Genomic DNA, 14,805 nt, shown 5'->3' with positions numbered 1-14,805 from the left:
TATTAAAATTTGTTTAAATAATCGAGAGCAGCTATCGAAAAATTTATAAATTTAATTTTCAAATGAAGCAATTTATTGAAAATTGCACAGAAATTTGCAGAAGATTTTCTGAATAATTTATATAAGCTGTCGACTTTTCGGACTGTTCCTCAAATTTATACAAAACCAGTTTACCCTATTTAATCATATTTACGGGGTATATAATTTGCTTATTGTAAATGAAGGAGCTTAAGAAAGGGCAAGAAATTTAAATACAATTGCAAATGCATTCAAAGTCTTAATCTGCTATTCAGCATTAGGTCAAACAGAAGAGGTATATATATATATATAAATATAAATATATATATACATATATATATAATTACATTGCCTTATCTGCAATGGATATTCATAATTGCAAAAGTCTCTGTCGTGCAATTAAGACCAATAGAACTAAATTGTTATTTTATTGATGCAAACTATTTCGCAGTAATAAATTCATAAGACATTAATTTTCATCTTCATTTTCATTAAGTGCAACTAAGTTCGCTCGGCTAATTAAAATTTGCGCAAAATTGCAATATGAAGGAGAATCAAATCAAATTTCGTGGAACTTTAAACTGTGCGCGATGCTGTAAGAGTTTCCGGGAAACCTTCTTAAATGCTCCTTGGGAATTTCGCCAGAAACTTTTTATGTGGTTCAAATGATGCCGTCAAGTGAGCTGCAGCTCAGAGTAAATAAGCCACAGCAACAAGTCAAGGGGCATCACATTGCCAGCAAAGTGTTTACTGGCTTTCTGCATATCTGGCTAAGCAGGCTTAGCGCCTTCGTCGAGTCTGAGCACTAGAAAAAGGTGACAATTGAAATGTTTTACATAAATTCTAATGCAAATTGTGTGAAAGTACTTCTAGTTGAGTCTACATGACTTACAAATACCCTAACCTGCGTTTTCAGGCTGCTAAGAAGTCATCTAACACTAGACTTAACTTAGGCAATAGACTTATTATTAGTTGACTATTATGGCCTAAACTAAATCAAATGATACTCAGTTCGGTCCGAAATTCCTGGATTATAGCTAGGATAATTCATTGAACCTTGACTACGATTGATGAAAGATGAAGATGAAAGATGATGACAGACGAAAGCAGAACGGCTTCTTCTATACTTCTAGGTTCTTCAAATACAGCATTGAGTGCTTCGAAATCATAAGGCTTGCAGTGTTTTCCTGAATGTATGTGCACAAAGTTTTTTTAAGAAAACAAAAGTAGTTTTTAATACCTGGGCACAGGGTATTTGGCAGACGGATACATTCCATTTGCGGCTTCTTTTTTGGCATTTTGCTGATGAAAATTGAAGCGCTTCGCAGCACATGATTTGCAGCGGGTTGAAAAAGCAAACGTTGACTTAAAGCAAACATAAAGAACTTAAAATAAATTGTTCATGTTTTTGCAAGCTAATTGCAAAAAGTTTCCACTAGCTGAGCTTTAAGTTACAGAATAATAGCGCAGCCAAGTTTATGTCCTCAATCAACTGGAGTCGCTTCGCACGGCGAGCACCACTAAGGAGTTCATATGCGACGAAACTGTCATTACATTTCCAGCCATTAAACACACACACACACACACACACTCGCACACACACAGTGGGTCGTAAAATGTAACTGACGTTGCGGCAAGCTGAAACGATGGTTCGGGCTAACTTCGCTGGGATTCACTGGTTGAAAAGGACGTCCTCGTAATTGAAATCTGTGCGTGGCTTTTGCATTGACAGCTCCCAGGCATTTCTTTGCCATAAAAATATGAATAGTTCGTCATTGAACAGTCGCAGTTCACTTGCAATTGCCCTTTGTGCTTGGACCGGAGCTTTAAAGTCTTTAAACTCCCCTGAAAACATCAAAATGTATTTAGTTGGCCCGGCATAAAAATCTGCATAAAACATAAAAAGATGCTGAGGCAACATGGTTTCATGGTAATTTCAAAAGTTAATGCACTAAGAAAATAAACAAGTCGGGCAACGGCTGTAGAGAGTGCCTGACTAGGAGGCACCTTCACTACTGCTACTTGCACAGCAACACCCCACAACATTATGCCATTATCACATCTATAAAGCAGCTGGCTTGAACTTATAGTATGTATCCTTTCTCTTTCAACATATTCCAGATCTATACACGATGAGTTAAAGTAGTTATCATTCTGTTTGGCCAAACGAATCAATCTCTGACCTAAAGCTGCTTCGGTTAATACATTTTCACTGTGTCGCATCGCTTTACTCTAGGGGCCTAAATGTTATTGTATAGATCTATTCAATCAAAAATTCTGCTTGTAAGAGTTTCGTAGTTGGACTAAGGCGACTAAGGCATACCCTTAATGCATCGAATAGCTACAATGGGGTAAACTGATTCTCTCGGTTTTCGATTATCTTTGCTTCGATGATCTCTGCCCCCGATGAATTTTCCTCTGATGAATTCTGCCTTCGATGATCTCTGCTCTCGATGATCTCTGCTCTCGATGATCTCTGCTCTCGATGATCTCTGCTCTCGATGATCTCTGCTCTCGATGATCTCTGCTCTCGATGATCTCTGCTCTCGATGATCTCTGCTCTCGATGATCTCTGCTCTCGATGATCTCTGCTCTCGATGATCTCTGCTCTCGATGATCTCTGCTCTCGATGATCTCTGCTTTCGATAATCTCTGCTTTCGATAATCTCTGCTTTCGATAATCTCTGCTTTCGATAATCTCTGCTTTCGATAATCTCTGCTTTCGATGATCTCTGCTTTCGATGATCTCTGCTTTCGATGATCTCTGCTTTCGATGATCTCTGCTTTCGATGATCTCTGCTTTCGATGATCTCTGCTTTCGATGATCTCTGCTTTCGATGATCTCTGCCTCCGATGATCTCTGATTCCGATGATCTCTGATTCCGATGATCTCTGCCTCTGATGAGCTCTGATTCCGATGATCTTTACCTCTGATGATCTCTGCCTCCGATGATCTCTGCCTCCGATGATCTCTGCCTCCGATGATCTCTGCCTCCGATGATCTCTGCCTCCGATGATCTCTGCCTCCGATGATCTCTGCCTCCGATGATCTCTGCCTCCGATGATCTCTGCCTCCGATGATCTCTGCCTCCGATGATCTCTGCCTCCGATGATCTCTGCCTCCGATGATCTCTGCCACCGATGAATTCTGATCACACAATGTCATAATGACTTTACAGAGTTTTTCTTAATAGTCATTAACTTAATAACCATAATAGACAATGACAATGACAATTTACTTAATGATGCTTGGCACAAAGATCATTAACACAATGATTATTATGCTATCTTATCTATACAATTGTTAATATAACTAATATTTAAACAATTGCTTAAAATTATTAATAACTATTACAATTTTGCTTAAAGTACTTAAAATTATTAACTATTTAAATATTTACCTTACTGCACTGCACTGCACGACCGTCCACCAGGCGCCCTGGGCTGCGACTGAAGCGCGCTGCAGCTGGCTGCCCTTTATATAGGGCGACTTCCACTCAAACTTTAAATGGCGCTCAATTCTTGAGTCTTTCTTTGAGTTGGATTTTTACACTCGATCATTGCGTGACAAATGAGTGTGCTTTATCTGCTGTTTCACGCATTCTAGCTTAGTTTTCTTTAAATATAAATGCTAAATACACACTGCTGCACACATATAGACAGCTTAAAAGCTCTTCTTCGGCTGAGCTTTGTATCTTGCCTTGCTTGAGCGGACAGAGTGAAAAATAGCCAGACAGAGTGGAAAATAGGCAGATAGATATAGAGGCAGACAGACAGAGAGACAAATGGACAGCCAGACATAGTTGAATCTCTCTCTCTTTTCAAGAATCCTTCTATGTGCTCTCTCTCGTTGACTACAAGCTCAGCTGCTAAAGCATTTATATAAATAGAAACTGAGTTAATTCTCTTACAGCTTTTTCATTAAATACACTTTTTGAATAGATTCATTATTATGAGCTACCTTGTTTAACTTATGAATAAAATGGTTTTACCATTTATTTAATTTATTAATATTTTTTTATCTGCATTGTATTTTCCATGCGAAGTATTTTGAAACTCACTTTTAATTTGTAAAATTTTGAAGCTTCGATGCACAAATTCATTTAAAGCTTGTGTTCTTTTATTTGTTCTGAAAAATTCAATTAAAAATATACTAAACTTAATGGAAAATTAAACTTTAATGCATATTGAATTTGTTTTTGTTTTGTTTACAGTGCGCAGCAACAACAAAAACATCAATTAAAATATCTGCGAAATTTATCGAAGCGAAAAAAAACTTTGAAATGCAACAGGAAACGAAACATGTGGAAATTGAATTAATAATTCGCGCTTGAACAGTTCAGTATTCAGTGAGAGAGTTAAAAGTGCAAAGAAATTATAATCCTTAGCCATGATGAGCAGTGTTACCAGCATTGCCATGGACATGGAAATGGAGACCGAGTCGGAGTCGCCTCTAAGCCCATTGAATGTCACGCAAGCCCTCTGGGAGCTGGCGATGTCAACGACGTCGGAGACACCCTTCTCCGATGACAACAACAACAGCATCGCCGTCACTGAGATATCCTACGTGCCCTATGCCCGGCGACCGGAAACGTATATAGTGCCCATATTGTTTGCCATCATCTTTGTGGTCGGCGTCCTAGGCAATGGAACTCTGATTGTGGTCTTCCTGAGCGTACGACAAATGCGAAATGTGCCCAATACGTGAGTCAGAAAATTTAATTAAATAGAAGCTATAACAATAATTATAATACATAATAAATATAATAAATATTTTTTATATATAATACTTAAATATTTATTTTATTTTTAAATAATTCCAATTTAAATATATATTGAAATATTTTCAATGTATTTACATGTATCCAGTATATCAAAATATTTGTAATATTTGCTTTATTTTTCTCAATTTTTTTTCATTTTAACATTTTTTAATTTTTTTTGTTGTATTTTTTTGTTGTATTTTATTTTTTGTGTTCTTAAAATATTTTCCACATTATAAAATATTTCCTATATTTTTAATATATTTTCCATATTTTCAAGTTATTTTCCATATTTTAAAATTTATTTTTAAAATATTTTCAAAATATTTTCAATTTTTTTAAAATATTTTCTTTTTTTATTTCAATTTGTTTACACACTTTTAATTAATTCCACATTTTGCAATTTTTTTTATCTGAATTATTTTCAAATTTATTTTCAATTTGTTTTCCTCACGGATAATAGTTTCAACTTGGCTGTCGCCACAGGGTATTGCCTAGTCGAGCAGTTCACGTCCAATCTATTACTGTTTGTGCGAAAGAAGTTTTGGTTAAGCCTAAATAGAATTTAATTAGGCGCAGCTTCTGCTCTCGTAAATTACCAAATTACGCATGCAACAAGCCCAAAAGTCAAGCAGCAAATGAAGCAAAAAAAAAGTGCGGTGGGCGTGGCAAGTGAATACAGCTTGACTCTGTCTTGAACTCATCGGTCTGCCACATTTGCATATTAACTCCAAGAGGACGAAAATAGATTTGTGGCCTTATGCGCTCTGCTAATTAGCCAAAATTGTTCAACGTCTTGGCTTGCCTGGGCGTGTGACTGCCTCTTAGCCCAAATTGTCTGTCATAAATCAAGTTATTGTTTTGCCACAGTCTCATGGGATTTTGCTTAAAGACAAATTTCTACTCTCATCAGCTGAAGCTCAATTCGTGTGCTTTAAGCCAAATTCAATATTGAACTGAAATTGAGCTCCAATGCATTTCGAGTATCAAATCATCTTGAATTTATGGCTTTTCGGGCAGTTAAAAGAGCGTAATAAAAGAAAAGTTCGAATAAGTTGAATCTATTTGCTCCAAAATTTATAGAAAGTCAATTTTTGCGTTTACTATTTGCACGTGTCGCATATTTTGACAACGAATTACGTCTGAAATTACAATAATTGCGGATGTGCTTGACTAGGAAATATCCGTTACACAATGTTGTCTGACATGTGTGTAAATATATGATAATTCGATTTAACTGTGATGGGATCTAACTAAGAATGTCTGTCTGCTTGTCAATCTTGTCTATATATGATCAGATATAACTAAGCTAGAAGGCTAGAAATAGCCCACAAGTCATATGTATAACACATGTATATAGGACATAGATAATTATAGCAAACATAGAAATTATGGAGATCATGGAGGAGCTGAAGGCGGAGATAATCGAAAGAAGAGATCATCGTAGGCAGAGAGCGTCGTAGGCATCATCGGAGGCAGAGAGATCAACAAAATCAGATTGATCATCAGAAACATAGAGATCATCAGAGAGAACGTCAGAGAGATCAGCAGAGAGAACGTCAGAGAGATCAGCAGAGAGATTATCAAAGAGATCGTCAGAGAGATCGTCAGAGAGAACGTCAGAGAGATCGTCAGAGGGATTGTTAAAGAAATCATCATAGAGATCAGCAGAGAGATTATCAAAGAGATCGTCAGAGAGATCGTCAGAGAGATTGTTAAAGAGATCATCAGAGGTATCATGGAAGAATCATATATTGATCGTCTGATCGTTCCGAAGAACTTGACTAAATGAAACATAATTAAAAGGCTTTAGTTGCTAAAGAAATTACTTAATGATAATCAGAATTGTTATACTTATCACAGTCATCCCAGTCAGAGTTATCAAAGTCATTATAATCGTCGCAAAATTCTCAAATAATTTACATGTTTCCAAGGAGTTTTCGCCTAGCAAGAGTATTTCTAAGTCGAGCACTCACTTGTTATTCAAGCAATATTCAAATTTTATGACGGCAACATTAAAAACGTGTAAAAACATTTTGACAGCTGATGCCAAATGTATAAGACTCGTTGGCGGTTCCAATAAGCTTAACAAAAATCGATGCAATTCGAGATGTTCCTAATCAGCTTAGGAAGGTACATAAAACTGAAACATGAAAGAACTTCACCAGGTGTTTTTCATAAAAAGTACATCAATTTGGCACTTCGTTTTTCAATTTGCTATTTGAAATTTACAGATGAGGGAACAGGGCTGGGGAATAGGGTTAGCCTCTCTATAAAAGCAATTTCCTGTTATTAAATGTCTTCATAGCTTGTGAAAATGACTGAATTAATTAGCTGCAATCAATTGCATTGACGGAGGGAAACGTTTACTGAAGACTCTGAGGACAACTTCGAACTGTGGCAACAATTCAATGAATGAAACTTTCATGCTGGAAACTTACGCAGCGCTGCCAAGATTCCATCAATTGAACAATTGAAGCCAATTAAAATATATATAAAATGCTGGCCACACTTCGTCTTGAGTATGAAATGTCAAAGTAATTTCCCAAGTAATTAATCGAGTAGTTGCAGTTGGGCAAAAGTAAAAGCCAAAAGCCAAAGGCATTTCCCGCTCACGTTTCTCACATAAAACTCGTTTACTCGAAGGCAGCCGGAGATGAATCTGATCACATTAAACTGAAATTGCAGCTCTTGGCCAAAATGGCGAATCTCAGTTCGCCTTTCAGACACCAAATACGAGTGGCCAGATGCTTATCAATCGTGCAGCAGCAGTGCAATTTGCTGTTGCGCAAACAGCGTGCCACATGCACCATGTTTATTGCAAACCCACACGTGCCACAAAAATCCATAGAGATGCAATTCCAAATGCCGTAATGCGACAGCTGCATATATATTCTCAAAAAAAAAAAAAAAAAATACACAAGTCCTGAGTCTGTTGCAAGAGATATCTATAATTATATGCAGGTTGTTAAAGTCAAAAGAGAAGAATATTCCTTTTATGCAATATCCAATCTGTTTTTTATATAAAGCTAAAAACTTGTCATTTGATGAATATATAATCCAGTTAACGCTTAGCTGAAGTGTCTTTAAGATATTCCCACTTTTAATTTCATGAATATATCGAACTCTTATCGAACTGTCTTTAGGACATTCCCACTGAGGACGTAACCATTCAAGCTGAAGACCTTAAGCTTCAAATATATAGATGTGCATGTGGGCTTCAGATAGATGTGACAGGGCTTATGTATACCCGTCTATTGATAGACTAGAAAAAGCTGCATGTTGCAATGCCAGAGGCAGCTAGTTCAATGTTGTCTTTCTCTACTAATGGAGCCATAAGCAAAATGGCCTCCTTGAGGCAAGGCAAATTTTTAATTATTTTAATAATTATTATTTATTTTAATTAATATTTAATTTTTTTATATAATGAGCGGGTATATTGTAGTCAGTTAAACACGACTCGTACTTCTTTAATATATGTTTTTTTATTGTCTTAGCTATATAAATGTAAAATATAATGCTGAAATTGTTCTAAATTTAAATTGAAAAAATTCAAGCCACATGAGGATGGTTTATAGAGATAATGAATTCATGTTTCTCTAAAAAAATGATTACTTAATAATTATAATTTATAGTTTATAATCATTATTAAGCCCTATAGTTCCCATAGTTTTCGCTTGCATTTCTTAAGTATTTTTCTAGGTCATTTGCTAGAATTTCTAAATATTTTATCAGCAGTTTCATGCTGGAAATATTTTTATTTATTTGAACTAAATTAACCAAATTCATTATAAAAAAAAAATATTTTTATATCTTTAAATATTTCACCAATCTATAAGTTCTCAAGCCCTCCTTGCAATTTCTTGCAGTTTACATTTACTTTATTCAAATATTCTACCCTTAACATGAACTTTAATGCTTGGCTAAGAGATTTCTGTGGCACATGCTAAGACGTCAAAAGCACTTTGGGCATCCTTTTCGATTTTGTCTGCTTCTTCTCTTATGCTTAATAAAGTGTCATATAAATCAATTTTATCAGCGCGAGCCGACGAAATTGTTTTACATGGGCCATGGCAAAGGAAGCGCAAATTTGACTAAAGTTGAGCTACATAAATCAGCAGAGCGAAACACGTGCGGGCGACCCAAGGGTCAGCTTGGTTGGCTCAAGTCGGCATTCATGAGACCCTCACATTTTGCGCTTCAAAAGTTTTCCAAGTTGATTTAGCTCTTTCTCTTTGTCTTTCTCTTGCTACAACCCAAACCACTGTTGATCGGAATTAATTGGTGAGTTGAGTTGAGTTTGTCCTGTCCGTTAATATGTCAATTTGTCTAACACTCGGACCCTCTGCCTATTGTCCTTTCGTCAGGCTGCGCGCCTGTCTATCTATAGTTTCGTGTGTTTATCCTCACATTATTGGTCTGTCCGTCAGTCCATCTCACTGCCCATATCTCTTCTCACTTTCCAACTTTCCACGTGTTGTCTATCCATCTCCGTTTGTCCTTCCGTCCGTCCTATCTCCTGCTCGTATGTATCAACGCTTCAATCTCGAAAACAAGTATATTTGAAATCATCGATATTAATCGATTATAATCGTTATCAAAAGTTGCTTATTTAAGCATAGCTCGCATATTACACGAGTTAAGGTCACGATATATTCTATATATATTCTGCTTAAGCTCACACAAATATGAATCATTTCAGTTTTGGAATCGATGTGAACTATTTTAGTTGTAATTTCCTATGTTTTGTGAAACATCTTTCTGCATTCATCGTTTCAGCTACATACTTTCCCTGGCGCTGGCTGATTTGCTAGTTATATTGACGACAGTGCCACTGGTGTCGACGGTCTATACCTTCGAGTATTGGCCCTGGGGCAGTTTTCTATGCAGCGTTTCGGAGTTCATGAAGGATGTCTCGATTGGAGTTTCCGTCTTTACGCTAACTGCGCTCTCGAGTGATCGATATTTCGCTATTGTAGATCCGCTGCGCAAGTTCCATGCTCATGGTAAGTGAGGAATTGCACAATCGCTTGCTTCATTGACACGAATTTAATGCAGGGGGCGGCCGACGAGCCACGCGCATGACCTTGGCCATAGCCGTGTCCATTTGGCTGTTGGCCATCGTCTGCGGCTTACCTGCGCTAATTGGCAGCAACTTAAAGGTGAGTGCCACATCCTAGACTGAGTTTAACTTGCCTTTTTATGGGTAAATGCCTTCTATCTCAGCCCCTTGGCATTAGCTCGGAGAAATCGATTGTCATCTGCTATCCGTATCCGGATACCTGGGGCGAGAACTATGCCAAGTTGATGGTAATGCTACACTTTCTAGTCTACTATGCCATACCTCTAGTCATTATTGCCGCCTTCTACGTCATGATTGCGCTGCATCTGATGTACTCGGCGAGTGTGCCAGGTGAAATGCAAGGTGCTGTCAGACAGGTGAGTTATTGGTGGTCAATGATGTGGAAATATATACCATTAAAAGTATGATTTAGATAGAAAGAGGATATTTTAAGTTAAGTTTTTAATATGCATAGGATTTATACTCTTCGCTATAATATACACTATCCGGATATATCTTATTCTATACGCACGTACCACGTACTATCCGGATATACCTTATACCATCACTATTCGAATATAACTTATAATATCAATATCTGAATTTATCTACAATTATACTATATACTATCCGCATATAATTTACATTATCCGGAAGTACCTTACATTATCCTGATATACCTTTTACTATCCGGATGTACCACATACCATCTCTATCCGAAAATAACTTATCTGAATTTATCTACAATTATAATATATACTATCCGGATATAATTTATATTATCCGGAAATACCTTACATTATCCTGATATACCTTTTACTATTCGGATATACCACATACTATCCGGATGTACCTTATACCATCACTATCCGAAAATAACTTATAATATTAGTATCCGGATATGGTCTATATTATCCGCATTTACCTTATATTATCTGAAGATACCTTATATTATCCGGATATATTTCATACTATCCAGCCATGCCTTATAATATTTACACACCATTCCTCGTATACAATAAAATTGTATCAGCTGCGTGCTTCAGGCTGTTACTTAAATAGATTTACATAAATAAAAGAGTAAAAGTGTTTTAGTGGGGAGTGACCGACTAGAGAACTCAAACTAATTACTGTATGATATAGGAGGAACTGAAAGACTTAAGGCGTAGGATATATCAAATTTATTTCAATTTTATGGGCCAATCTTTCCTCTGCCTAAAGCATATGAATTTTAGAAGAGAAAGCTCAAAGTTTGCCCTGAGTAAAATGTGACAAGTGTTTCCAGGGTATATTCAAGTCAGGCATTTGGCACTGAAGCACGCTTACGAGTTTAACATTAATATTATCAAATCGCAATCTGAAATTTGATTAATTTCACAGATAAATAAATGACAGCGAAACGCTGTAAAATATTTAAAACAATTTCACAATCGCTTTAGTCGGCATAAAGTGAATATAAATTGAATAATATTGACTTGAGTTAAAAATTGAATATTTTCGGTTTTTTTACCTTTACCTTGACAACAATATGGCCATCATTGAGTATGCAGATGATTTGCGCTCACCTTGTGCATAAATAAACGAAATTTAATATTCAATTGGAAGCTAACAGATTTATTATTATTGAATTTGAATGTTTTGCAGGTTCGAGCGCGTCGCAAAGTCGCCGTCACGGTGCTGGCATTCGTTGTTATCTTTGGTATTTGCTTTCTGCCTTATCACGTCTTCTTTTTATGGTTCTACTACTGGTAAGTGCTGACTTTTATCCAACACAGCAGCAACAAGGATGTCAGCCAAGGGGATTTGAACGAAGTGAATGTAGTGCTTTCGACCATTGAACAGCACTCAGTCATGCAGATAACGCTGGCTGCACACACACTGCGTATGAGTAATGCCCACACTGCGTATGAGTAATGCAGAAAAGCCATTGGCCATTGGCCATTGGCTATTGGCCATTGGCCATTGTGGCCCTTGGCGCTCTGGTCAATCAATTTCCAACTTGACACTGGATTATGTCTCCATTAGTTCCAAGCAAACATACATATACATATATTGTTTCCTTTTGCCGCGTTTGCAGGCCGACAGCACAACAGGATTATAATACGTTCTGGCATGTACTGCGCATCTTTGGCTTTTGCATGTCCTTTGCCAACAGCTGTGCCAATCCGGTGGCTCTCTACTTCGTGAGCGGGGCCTTTCGCAAGCATTTCAATAGGTATTTGTTCATACACATCACAGCAGCAGAATAACAGCTTAATAACAATAATCGATAAACCGATTACCGATAAAAATGTAATCACTGTTACTGTAAGCGTAAGCCTAACCTGCTATTTCTCTAACTATAACACACAACCAGCTAACAAGCAACAACCAAAACGAATCACGAAACACTTGACCAACTTTTCCTGTTCGCTACACCGAATGCATTGCCCTCTCCCTCATCCACCCCTACCTCCCTCCCTCCCTCTCTCTCTCTCTCTCTCACATATCATCATATATCATAACACAACAGTTGGGATTGTGCCTGAAAGTTTGGCTGAGTTTTGATTGCGATTCTGATGGAAGTTTTTGTTTGCTTACGCCTTACGCATTGCCAAACATCAAATGAGTTTTTTCGGGCACGTTTATAAATATATTTTAAAAGCATTTTCGATGGGGAAAAACAAATATATAAAGTTCAAGCATCTATAAATAAATATATGTATATATATATTTTAAATAAATATATATAAAAGTTTATATATATTTACGTTGATAGATATTTATGTTTCAAAACAAATCCAATGCTTTTTATGAATTTTTCACAACAAAACTATTTCCAAAAATAAAAATAAATATTTAAAAAAAAATTGCAAAATATATTAAATTTATTCTAAAATATTTTATAGTCATTTTAATGTAGTAAAATAATTTTAAAATATTTTATGCAAATTTTTAAAATATTTTATTAAAATTAAGAAATATCTCAAAAAAGTAAGCAAGATATAAAAATTATAAAATATATTTAAATGATTATAGAATATGCTATAAAAATTATACATTATATTTAAAAAATATATTTGAAATATTTAAAATATTACATACATATATATAGATAAAAAAATATATATATGATTTTTTAAATATTTTAAATACTTTTACTATACATAAATTTAAAAAATAACTTAAATATTTTAATGTAATGCACTTTGAGCATATTTCAGATATGTTTTCTGATTGGACTTGCCTTGACTCTAGTCAGATGCTTACAAGAGTCTAGTTAGACTCTTGTAAAGCAAATTTGAACAAATTTCGTTGTTTTTGAAGTTTGCAAAGTAGAAATAAGAGAGCTTAACTAACTTGTTTACTGTTCAAGTGGCTTCCACGTACTTCCACACAGAACTCACATAATTTTCGGGCACATTGTATGCATTCCAACTTCAATTGCAACTGTAATCTAATCATTGATGTTCGCTCTTCTTTGCTTGTCTTTTGTCGCATGGCCAAACATCATTCGCAACGCACTAGATATCTATTTTGTCGTGGCATCAGTGGACGGCGCAAGAAGCGCAATCAGCACAACGACACCTTTTGCATGCATCGCAATACCTCGCTGACCAGCACAGCCTCCAAGCGTTACCAGTCCCGTCACTCCTGCTATCAGAGCACAACGCTGCGCAGGTGAGTTCGTGTAGCTGCAGGCTGATTATGCAGGCGATAGCTAAGCTAGCATCTTACCCACTCGCCATAGCAGCTGTCGCTTGCAGGAGACAACTATTACGACGCTGCCCAACGGAGCCTCCAACATGGCCGTGCCTCTCAACGAGGCGGCAGCCGGCTACGAGTTTACGCCCCTCGGCGGGTTCGGTCCAGTCAAGGGAGCACAGCTGTCGCAGCGGCTGCAGGAGTCGCCCCTAAACTAAGTCGCTGACATCCCCACGGAGTATACAGGAAATATGAAGTAGCAGCAGAAACTAAAACTTTTACATAAATCAAATATGTTACAAAAATGAGAAATTGTAAGAGAAATACTTAGAGCAAGCGAGAAGTTTTTATTTAAGAATTTTAAATGCAGTTAAGTGACGAGCTCGTGTGATTGTAATGCTGTTTAAGCTGTTAAAAAATATATATAAAAAAAAAAAAATATATATATATATATATATATATATATATATATATATATATATATACATATAAAATGAACATACGTAAAGATAACCAAATCTCGAACAACAACGAAATTGAAGCGCAAACCAATTCAGCACTTGAAGGCTCTCCAGAGAGCACGCACTATAAACTTGGCCAAATTGCTTTGGCGAGACCGATTTCGGGAACGGCCTGGCATTAATCTACAAGCTACAAACTTGATGACTTTTAGTTTACTGAAGCTTGTTACGTTGTTGCATAAACCAAATGGAACTTAATGTGTTTTTCATGTCTAGTCGTTCAGCAGCCGTTGCAGCCGCTGCAGCCGGCTTTAAGCTAATCAAAATAGTCCATTTCAAATATCTACAATAAGCTTTAGGCCTAAGACTTGATAAAGCAAACGATTTGAAACGCATTTGTTTCGCGTGCACAGTGTCCTTGTACATAGACCAATTATTAAACACTTAGCTATGTAAATATTTATTTATATATATATATATATATATATATATATGTCTTGTATATTTAAAGATTTTATTTGATTGTTGCCAATAAATGTGAAATTTGTGTCAAATTTGTTTTTCAATGTGAAGGGCAAAAAGTGTTGCCTACTTTTGAGCGTTTGGCTTTTTGTGTGGGCGACTACTGACAATAAAGTTATTGTTACGGGACATTTTATCGATAAACTTTAAGGCGTTAACTTTGAATGCAAACGTAAAAACGGCAAGCGGAAATGGGAGCGTCAAAAGTTGGCCAGTTTGGGTTTGCTTTATAGCTAACCTGGTTGAGTTCGGCTCGGTTGGGTGTCTATAAGATAAGCCGCAATATGATTAATTC

The 14,805-nt window shown here is 36.4% G+C and overlaps 2 protein-coding genes across 4 annotated transcripts in view; one reads left to right on the top strand and one right to left on the bottom strand.

Annotated features, from left to right (window-relative positions):
* Positions 1–13,903, top strand: part of LOC111597123 (neuropeptide CCHamide-1 receptor) — a 28,974-nt gene extending 15,071 nt beyond the window's left edge. Inside the window, exons 2-9 of one of the 3 annotated variants that reach the window (XM_023311682.2) lie at positions 4,233–4,722; positions 9,561–9,787; positions 9,840–9,943; positions 10,008–10,220; positions 11,488–11,591; positions 11,921–12,058; positions 13,351–13,503; positions 13,577–13,903. In XM_023311682.2, coding sequence (XP_023167450.2) covers positions 4,409–4,722; positions 9,561–9,787; positions 9,840–9,943; positions 10,008–10,220; positions 11,488–11,591; positions 11,921–12,058; positions 13,351–13,503; positions 13,577–13,745 — 1,422 coding nt within the window. In that variant the 5' untranslated portion in view covers positions 4,233–4,408 and the 3' untranslated portion in view covers positions 13,746–13,903. Of the gene's footprint in view, positions 1–4,232; positions 4,723–9,560; positions 9,788–9,839; positions 9,944–10,007; positions 10,221–11,487; positions 11,592–11,920; positions 12,136–13,350; positions 13,504–13,576 lie in introns of those variants that run through there. The other 2 variants (XM_023311685.2, XM_023311683.2) reach the window with 2 other exon arrangements.
* LOC111597129 (putative uncharacterized protein DDB_G0281733) lies at positions 2,360–3,184 on the bottom strand. The gene has a single exon (XM_030226153.1). It carries the CDS (start codon positions 3,182–3,184, stop codon positions 2,360–2,362), a length of 825 nt encoding a protein of 274 aa, XP_030082013.1.
* Positions 13,904–14,805: the final 902 nt, after the last annotated feature.

The sequence above is a fragment of the Drosophila hydei genome, unplaced genomic scaffold (assembly GCF_003285905.1).
Source record: "Drosophila hydei strain 15085-1641.00,03,60 unplaced genomic scaffold, DhydRS2 tig00000060-arrow-pilon, whole genome shotgun sequence".
NCBI lineage: Eukaryota > Metazoa > Arthropoda > Insecta > Diptera > Drosophilidae > Drosophila > Drosophila hydei.
Note: the sequence above shows the minus strand (reverse complement) of the source record. Positions and strands in the feature narration are given on the sequence as shown.

Coding starts and splice junctions, on each gene's coding strand:
- LOC111597129 (XM_030226153.1), bottom strand. CDS start 3,184: ATGACATTGTGTGATCAGAATTCATCGGTGGCAGAGATCATCGGAGGC.